This window comes from Gigantopelta aegis, chromosome 6 (genome assembly GCF_016097555.1).
Source record: "Gigantopelta aegis isolate Gae_Host chromosome 6, Gae_host_genome, whole genome shotgun sequence".
Lineage (NCBI taxonomy): Eukaryota > Metazoa > Mollusca > Gastropoda > Neomphalida > Peltospiridae > Gigantopelta > Gigantopelta aegis.
In genome coordinates, this window is record NC_054704.1 from 5,573,000 (window position 1) to 5,583,385 (window position 10,386).

A 10,386-nucleotide genomic window follows, 5' to 3' on the forward strand; every position below is an offset into this window, starting at 1 on the left:
GACCATCGGTCTACAGGCTGGTAGGTACTGGATTCGGATCCCAATCGAGGCATGATATTTTTAATCCAGATACTGACTCCAAACCCTGAGTGAGTGCTCCGCAAGGCTCATTGAGTAGGTGTAAAACCACTTGCACCAACCAGCGATCCATAACTGGTTCAACAAAGGCCATGGATTGTGCTATCCTGCCTGTGGGAAGCGCAAATAAAAGATCCCTTGCTGCTAATCGGAAAGAGTGGCCCATGTAGTGCCGACAGCGGGTTTCCTCTCAAAATCTGTGTGGTCCTTAACCATATGTCTGACGCCATATAACCGTAAATAAAATGTGTTGAGTGCGTCGTTAAATAAAACATTTCTTTCTTTCATCATAATGTGTCCAAACTGCATGATTTTGGGTGCATTTTTGACAAGACAAGACTTTATTTACACTCGGGCCGTTACACAACGGGCTTGGAGGAATATATACATAACAAGTTTGTTATATACACGTGACAAGATGGTTGACAGTAAATACATTAATTACAATACATACAACACATACACAAACACATACAAACATACATATCAGTATATTATGTAATAATACAGATATTTAATACAGATATACGGGTATCTAAGTACTTATAAACGAATAGATTGTTAAACTTGTATATGGTGCTGGTACAGTGGATAATGGTAATATTTTATTAAATATGTTTGGTTTTGATAGTGTTTGTAGTCAAGGGCGTTTGAATTCATTAATTATTATATTTATGAAACATGCTCATTTCTTTAGGGTACTAATTCGTTTATTCTCCATTAGTTCTCTAAATTTATAAGCACTTGGTCGCGTATAATAATATGGGTGTAGCAACTGGACTCTTGAATTATAGCAATTCTATGAGTATGTTGTTCCAACGTCCAGTTTCAACGGGTAGGTAATGGTTAGACGTTCTAAATTTTAATAGTGTTGTCCATAGTTTTTCTGGTAGTTTATTAATATAGCCTTCGAAAAATAGTTGTTCTTCGTATATAAAAGTGTTGCCTCTTGACGACTGTGATATGTTATTTTTTCATGTTTGTAAATACTGATCGCATTGTCTTTGTTTAATTTGTTGTGAGAGACAATTTACTGATATGAAAGATTGTCTTATCCAGATATCACCCATTTCCATGTTATTCAGTGTGTTTTTAATAGTTAGTTCCGTTAGTAATGTGGTCATATAACATAACTTTGTATAAAAGAGTAGACAATTTTGATTGTTTTTCTGATATCAGTCGCGCCCAGTAGCATACCATTCTTCTATATATAGTTAACTCGATTGGCATTCTCGCTAACTCTCCATAAAGCATAAATATTGGTGTTGCGTTCTTAACAGGTATGTGTCTTAGAACGTTTATTTGTACAGAATTAAAGGGACATTCCTGAGTTTGCTGTACTTTTTAAGATGTTATCGACTAACAGAGACTTTTTAACGATTGTAATTACATATCAAATATATTTTTGTGCATACAATATTAGTGGCTGTATATTAAAGATGTTTCTGATCGTTCTAATATTTGTACTAGGTTAAATTTCAACTTATTTCCTAAAATATAGTTTTTTCGTACGTATGAAATTATTTGAAGACAAAATCCAGTTTGGCTTCTTACAAATATTAAGACGACCAGAAACACATTGAATATACTGACACTGATATTCTAAACCAGAAAATATATTTAATATGTAAGTTTAATCGTAGAAATATTTTATTAGTCGGAAACATCTTACAATGCAGCAAACTCAGGAATGTCCCTTTAACTATATCAACTTTTTCATATCCCCATATTTCGCATCCATACAACAAAACTGGCAGAACCATCGAGTCGAATATTTTAAGTTCACATTCGGTTGATAGATAGTTGTCCTTTGATTTTGATAGTACAAAGTACATGGCCTTGTTAGCCTGTTGTTTAAGTCTATTCTTAGCAATTCGAAAGTTGTTTAATTTTGTAAAAGTATTTGTATTCTTTCACATTTTCTAATGCATTATTTCCAATCTTAAAATTATGTTTATAATCTCTAGCGTTACTGTTAAAAATCAATATTTTTGTTTTGTTACCTTTTATTTTAAGTTTTCATTTATTGCAATATTGATAAAACGTATTTAAGGTGTGTTGTAGGTCTGCTGCAGTGGTTGATAATAGGGCAGTATCGTCTGCATATAACAAGCAAAGCATGTGTAAAGCAATATCTATTGGCTGATCTTGGTTGTCTGTTGTAGGGGAAACCCCTTCACGTCCATGGCTAGATAAATAATCTTCTAAATCATTCAAATACAGGGAAAATAGAATAGGGGATACATTTTTGCCTTGACGGATACCGTTGTTACATGGGAATAAAGTGGATTGCTAGTTATTTACGACAATCATTGATTTAAGACCTTGATACATTTGACGGATAATTCTAAAACATTTACCGGTTATGTTATGCTGTAGTAGTTTATACCAAAGCTGTATTCTAGGTACCGTATCGAATGCTTTCTCAAAATTCACAAAAGCGCAACATAATTTTCTTTCATTTTTTTTTCAAGATATCTGTGCAAGTGATGCAATGTAAAAATACGGTCTGTAGTTTAATAGCCTTTTTAGAACGCGTTTTGGGCCTCACTAATGGTATTATATTCCTCAAAGAATAAACTTAAACGGTTATTAAGTAAAGTTGTGAACAGTTTAGAGCAGCAGCAAAGTAATGTGATTGGTCGGTAATTTTCGGGATGTAGCCGACTTCCTTTGTTTTTACAAATTGGTATAATAATACCGGTATGCCATTCTTCTGGCCAGTTCTCACTTGAACGATTTTTTGTACAACTGCGACTAAAAAATCGTTCAGCCGTTCGATTCCCATACGAATTACCTAGGTTTTTTTCCCCCCGCGCAGTTTCTCTTGTGCAACTGCTGTGCGACTGCCTTTCTGCACCGGGCTCGCGTGATGTTCGCACAGGTTGCACGGCAGTCTGATGGATGTCGCACGTGAGTCGCTAGGAGTCGCACGGCTCGGCTCCCTTCAGACTCCCGTGCGACCTATCATACTGCCGTGCGACTGCTGTGCAACCCTCATGCGACCAATGCGAACTATGCGAACCGTGCAACAGCCGTATGGAAATGTTCAACATTTGAAAAAACTCGCACGGGCATGTGACCCGTCCGAATTACACACGACACCTCTACAACCTGTGCGAATCACCAACATACTGCCCTGTGACTCCCGTACGCCCTGTACGATTTGGTAGTCGCACGCAATTCGTTCAATTTTTATGAAACGAGTGAACAGTGTTGGTATCCGACTCGCTTTCGCTCGTCAGAAACCAAAACTGATCACTCGTTTCATAAAAATGGTATGACAGGCAAGCTCGTTTAGTATTCTATATATTAATAATGAGAAATCGGGTATAATTAGTTTACTTTTTAAACCACAGACATTCAAACTAAGTATTCGCAACTTGGTATAGTCATTGTTTATATCAGTGTATGCTATTTCATTATTAACTGAAGTATTAGCTTCTATCATGTTGCTTTGGTTGTTAATATATGGCTGGTTAGGTAAAAATATGTTTGGGTTATCATGATGCCTGTTTGGTGAAATATGGTTTGACTGATTTGTTTAGGCATTACGCGTAATGACTGGTTTCATAGATTGACTGTAACATAAACACCACGACAGTCACTAGCCACATGTTATGTTATAAAAAATTTACTTTAAAGATTTTTGTTTTAAAAAATATATTCAATTTATGGTTTTTTCCCCGCAGTTTCTGCAACCAACCAGCTACAATGCATTCCAATTCAGATATTACATCCAGGCAGAATACTCGATCTGAAAAAATAAAAATAATCATCATGGACAATCTTATTATAATCTTTCTCATCGCCGCCGTAATAATCGGAGTAGGACTTGGAATCGGACTGAGGGATGTTTGGACATTCCCAGACGACGAGGACAAGCTCTTCTTCCTGGTGTTCCCCGGACAGATACTAATGAGCATGCTCAAATGTCTCATACTTCCGCTCGTCGTGTCCAGCATCATCTCCGCAGTTTCGTCCATCCCCGGAAAGGCGTCGGGTAAACTCGGAGCCGGGGCCATCATCTACTATATGACCACGACACTAATCGCCGTCATCATCGGAATCGTCTTGGTCGTGTCTATCCAGCCTGGCTACAAAGGCGGGAAATCCATCACGAAATCCGGGACAGCCAAAGACGTGAAGCCTATTTATGCTCTCTTTGATCTGATCAGGTAGGTACGAGACACACGGAAACAACAGTCCATGCCACGACATCTGCTATGCTAGCCGTACAGCTCTGGTATTATTCCATTTTAATTTGTGTTTGTTTCGTACGATTTATAGGAGAAGATGCATATGAATATATGTGCTCAATGTGCTCAGACACATTATTGACAATTTTCAGATTTTTGTGTATGGACCCCCAAGTACCATTTAATGACTGACTGTCACACATATCATTTTTTATTGAAAATCTTCTGTTACATATTCTGACAAATGGTGCCTCAATTAAATTCAATGTCTCATTTTACAAGTCACAAGTTTTCTTTTATTTAAGTACATTTAACTAATTGCTACACTTTGTTGGCTAAGTATATATTAGGAATAAAAATTGTATTACACACACACACACACACACACACACGCATATGTATACATATATTATTTAATAAATGCATTATATACGAGTGTATAGCTTTAATTGTGTGTGTGTGTGTGTGTGTGTGTGTGTGTGTGTGTGTGTATATATATATATACAATAATACCATGTACAGCAATGATTCCAGGCCTCCAACCGTGACCTTGCTTATGTTTCTGGGGACAATAAAAAATTGTATTATGCGTAACTCATATGCATTCATAATCATTAATCAAAACAATTTCAATAGAAATTTTAAACTAAAAGCTGTCCAGCGTTCTGAAAACAACAACAACGTTATGCACTAGTTTATTTTTATGTTAGGATATGTCGTCATTTCCATCGAATATTCGAATACCATTTTCAGACTGAATATCGCACACTAAATAATACACTGCAATGCATTGTTGAGAGTGATACGTTGATATATCATAAATTACCTTTTTTCCGAGTTGTTGTTGATAATATATATTTACACAATTTTGTTAACTACTTATTACGCCCCCCCCCCCCCCCCCCCCCCGCCCCCAGCTCATTACACTGTGTTTTACATAATTGTATAAATAATATTTCCATATACTTACCAATAGCCGATGTGTATTTTTGTGCTGGGGTGTCGTTAAGTATTCATTCATTAATTCATTAATTCATTCGTTCGTTCGTTCATTCAATCCCGCATCATGTTGTTGAAGAACTTCATATGGTTATTATTATTATTATATATCTCGGTAGCGGATCCAGATAATCCATTTGGGGGAGGGGGGGGGGGGGGGCAATGACATGAGGCGGAATGCCAAGAGAACTTTGGGGGAGTTTTGGATGGGGATCGTAAAACAAAAAAATTAAATATATAATAAAATTATAACTGTCGCAAAATTAAGGGGGAGGGGAGACCCTAGATCCGCCTCTGTATCTCTGCTTTAAGGTTCTCCAGACACGCCTATGCAGATTTTGATTCAGGGTCAGATTTCACATCATATACGTGACACGATTGAAGAAATAAAAAAAACACAACAACAATGTAGAAAAACAACAACAAACACAATGTTATGGTATCCAAATCAAAGAAACAATGTAGTACAAAAAATACATGTTGTGATATACTGGCAACATTTTCATAATTACCTGACACGATTCTCCAAATTACAAATTTTAAAAAAACACGCACAAAAAACAACAACAAATAAAACACAATGTAGAAAACAGCAAACACATGTTGTGGTATATTGGCAACATGCTCATAATTACCCAACACGTTTGTAGACATTAAAAACCAACAATGTAGACTAAAACAACAAATACATGTTGTGATATTCTGGCAACATTTTTTATAATTACCTGATACGATTGGACAAATAAAAAAATAAAAAACCCACAGAAAAAACAAACAAAACCCAATGTAGAAAACAGCAAACACATGTTGTGGTATACTAGCAACATGTTCATAATTACCATACACGATTCTCCAAATCAAAGAAACAATGTAGTACAAAAAATACATGTTGTGATATACTGGCAACATGTTCATAGTCACCTAACACGATTGAACAAATTAAAAACCAACAACGTACAACAAATGTTGTGGTATACTGACAACATGTTCATAATTACCATACACGATTCTCCAAATGAAAGAAACAATGTAGTACACAAAATACATGTTGTGATATACTGGCAACATTTTCATAATTACCTGACACAATTCTCCAAATTACAAATTAAAAAACCCAAAAAATAAACATAACAAAACCCAATCTAGAAAACAGCAAACACATGTTGTGGTATACTGGCAACATGTTCATAATTACCTAACACGTTTGTAGACATTAAAAACAAACAATGTAGACTAAAACAACAAATACATGTTGTGATATTCTGGCAACATTTTTGTTTTTATAATTACCTGATACGATTGGACAAATTAAAAAAACATAAAACAATGTAGAAAAATAACAACACATGTTGTGGTATACTGACAACATGTTCATAATTACCATACACGATTCTCCAAATCAAAGAAACAATGTAGTACAAAAAATACATGTTGTGATATACTAGCAACATTTTCATAATTACCTGACCCGATTCTCCAAATTGAAAATTAAAAACAAACACAGAAAAAACAAACAAAACCCAATGTAGAAAACAGCAAACACATGTTTTGGAATACTGGCAACATGTTCATAATTACCAAACACGTTTGTAGACATTAAAAACCAACAATGTAGACTAAGACAACAAATACATGTTGTGATATTCTGGCAAACAATTTTTTTTTTAATTACCTGATACGATTGGACAATTTAAAAAAAACAAAAAACAATGTAAAAAAATAACAACACATGTTGTGGTATACTAGCAACATGTTCATAGTCACCTAACACGATTGAACAACTTAAAAACCAATAACGTACAACAAACACATGTTGTGGTATACTGGCAACATTTTCATAGTTTCCTATCACGATTGGACAACTTAAAAAGCAATAACGTACAACAAACACATGTTGTGGTATACTGGCAACATTTTCATAGTTTCCTATCACGATTGGACAACTTAAAAAGCAATAACGTACAACAAACACATGTTGTGGTATACTGGCAACAATTTCATAGTTTCCTGACACGATTGGAGAACTTAAAAACCAACAATATATGAAGAAAACAACACATGTGGTATACTGGCAACATGTTCATAATAACCAAACACGAGTTCTGTTTCAGCATTTGCAGGATCTGCTCTCCGATGTGTTGGGTCTCCGCTTAGACAGGCAGTAGGTTACAATCTTTGGGTCCACCCAAATGAAATTTCTCGCCGATGTACATAGCTCGCACTCGCAAGTCACCCCGCTGTGCATTATCTCCTTGGGCTCCTGCTCGGGATGCACCCAACTGTAGGATATCCGCCTCGTTGCCGAGTCTATTTTCTGCCAGCGTCTCTTAGAGTTTATGGCATCTGGTTCTAAATCTGGCTGCATCAATAATTCCTGCTCTGAGTGTGATTTTGATTTTGGTTGAACACAGTTTCTGCTCATTGCCATTGGTTCTTGTTTCACCAATTCACACGTTTGCAGTCCTGAATCAGGTTTTGGCTGCGCTTGCTTGCAGACTGCTGCTGCTGTTGTTGTTGTTGTTGCTGCTGTTGTTGCTGCTGCCTCTGGTGTGTAGGTCCGTGTTAGTGATGGTTTCAAAATGTAGCAGAGCAGACCTGGGTCTTCTTGTACTGCTGATGCCGCACCATTACCCGGCGGAGACTGCGGCATTATCCACTGGTAAGATATCGGACCACACACTTGATCTCGACGAACGTTATTGTGGGCAATAACTCTTGATTCCGGTACCCCGCTAAGTTCCATCTGGTTCTGTTTTCCAGAAAAAGACCGCATGTCGAAACCGTGGAGGTGGTTACAAAAAACCATATATTAAAGGTTGGCCTCGCATACCTATAAACAGAAAATACATGTAATTAGTCTTAGTTAGATACACCTCCACCCGTCCATACTAAGCTACGTTTGACAACATTTAATAAATAATCTGGACATTAGTGACACAAAACACACATGACACATGCAAAAGTTCATATATATATATATATATATATTATTGCATGAGCGGGAGTGCTATACGGTATTTATGAAATGAGTTTTGGAATTATTTTATTTCCCGAATGACAGCGAAGGTATAATATAATTCCTAAACGAGTTTCATAAATTACGTCTGCCACTATTGCGAATGGTATAATATATTTAGTATCCACAAACTGTAAAACAAACGTTTAATATGATCCAGCCCGACCAGTCTGCCGTTCGAGAGCTAGACGGACATTTGGACGGTTATGATCGCTCTCGCAGTCAGAGATATCTCTATAGCGAAAACACGGAATTGCTGCCTACCACCGTGTAGGCAAAGATTCCCGCCCTGATACAACAATAACACCATGTTTCTAAATACTAGTAAATTTACCATTGACGGTTACCATTACATTGATCAATTTCGCTAATAACAGATATTTGACATATTAATCACAAATACACACACTACAGGAAGAAACCCGTCAGCAACTACGTATTTAATCGAACCGGAACATTATTGAAAGAGGTTAGTGTCAGTTAGTGTGTGTATTATTGGTTAATATGTGAAATTGTTGTTATCGGCGAACTCGAAAATGATCATAGCAGTCTGATCAAATGTCTGTCTAGCTCATGAACGGCAGTCAGGTCCGTAGGAACGACTTTGGGAGTGGGGGGGGGGGGGGGGGGGGGGGGCACTAACGGATCGGGTACAAACTCTATATCAGATTTTGTGTACAATGGCAAACATTAACATGTTAAAAAAAGGCTCACGAGTGTGTGGGGGGGGGGGGGGGGGGCACGTTTTGGTGACGTTATGTGACACGGGTCACTCTTGAAAAAACAAATACCCAGTTTACAGGAGTATCTGAAGAATGTCAGCATTAGACAACGACATGCATTTAATCTCTTCACAACAGAAACTGGCATGGATATTAACATTTGTTTGTTGATTTTGATAATATTGAAGAACAAGATTCTACTACTCTCACGGGACAAAGGATATAACACAGCCAATCGAACGCTGAAGATGAACAAGATAAAACATTGTTTACCTTTTCGCTTATTAATAACATTAAAAAGGTTCCTGTGTGATATCCCACTACACAGGTGCCCCCCCCCCCCCCCAAACACAACATCCTGCCTACGCCACTGCATCCAATAGGCAATGATTAATAAATCAATGTGCTCTAGTAGTGTCGTTAAACAAAACAAACTTTAACTGTTTCATCAAATAGATCGTTCATTACAATGCGCGTGTGCAAAAAATAATTTCCCGTTAATAGACCGGTTCACAGTTACCCGAGGATAGGCCACCTCATTTATTATTCTGATGCGGGCCTCGGTGGCGTCGTGGTTAGGCCATCGGTCTACAGGCTGGTAGGTACTGAGTTCGGATCCCAGTCGAGGCATGGGATTTTTAATCCAGATACCGACACCAAAACCTGAGTGAGTGCTCCGCAAGGTTCAATGGGTAGGTGCAAACCACTTGCACCGACCAGTGATCCATAACTGGTTAAAAAAAGGCCATGGTTTGTGCTATCCTGCCTGTCGGAAGCGCAAATAAAAGATCCCTTGTTGCCTGTCGTAAAAGAGTAGCCTATGTGGTGACAGCGGGTTTCCTCTAAAAAAAAAACCTGTCAGAATGACCATATGTTTGACGTCCAATAGCCGATAAGATAAAAAAATCAATGTGCTTTAGTGGCGTCGTTAAATAAAACAAACTTTTTTTATTATTCTGATCTTAGAAATGCATACCTTAACCCAGCTAATGTATAACAGTACTTAGTTAACTTTGACCCCAAATAATAAAACAATTTACGGGTAATCCTTTCTCTTTTTCACATACCGTTTTATAAGGGCGTATTATGACGTCATTAGATGCGTTATTCTGTATTATGACGTTGTCTATAGAGGGTTCCGCGATATGTACTAAAAATAGCAATATTACCCATACCTCTGTGCGGCCGGCCATTGTGGAAGGCAAACAATAGGTCTCACTACACAGATCACTTCCGGGTGAGAGTTGATTGATGACGGTCCACTATAGTTCCTAATTGTGACACATGTTATGGTTCACATATTCACTTCTAGGAAATGGTGAAGAATTAAAACAATATGTATGTTTAATGGTAAGCCTTCTGGCTGTATTTT

General features: G+C 37.3%; 3 protein-coding genes across 3 annotated transcripts in view; 2 read left to right on the forward strand and 1 right to left on the reverse strand.

Moving 5' to 3' along the window:
- The window catches only part of LOC121373937 (excitatory amino acid transporter 3-like), a 52,649-nt gene extending 49,398 nt beyond the window's left edge, over positions 1-3,251 (forward strand). The window contains exon 7 of the mRNA XM_041500764.1: positions 2,963-3,251. Within this exon, the coding sequence (XP_041356698.1) occupies positions 2,963-3,251 (289 nt within the window). The remainder of the gene's footprint in view (positions 1-2,962) is intronic.
- The window catches only part of LOC121375491 (excitatory amino acid transporter 3-like), an 8,759-nt gene extending 4,209 nt beyond the window's left edge, over positions 1-4,550 (forward strand). The window contains exon 2 of the mRNA XM_041502966.1: positions 3,771-4,550. Within this exon, the coding sequence (XP_041358900.1) occupies positions 3,793-4,260 (468 nt within the window). The 5' untranslated portion in view covers positions 3,771-3,792 and the 3' untranslated portion in view covers positions 4,261-4,550. The remainder of the gene's footprint in view (positions 1-3,770) is intronic.
- Positions 4,551-6,805: 2,255 nt separating this feature from the next.
- The window catches only part of LOC121375490, a 29,408-nt gene continuing 25,827 nt past the window's right edge, over positions 6,806-10,386 (reverse strand). The window contains exon 2 of the mRNA XM_041502965.1: positions 6,806-8,106. Coding sequence (XP_041358899.1) covers positions 7,384-8,082 — 699 coding nt within the window. The 5' untranslated portion in view covers positions 8,083-8,106 and the 3' untranslated portion in view covers positions 6,806-7,383. The remainder of the gene's footprint in view (positions 8,107-10,386) is intronic.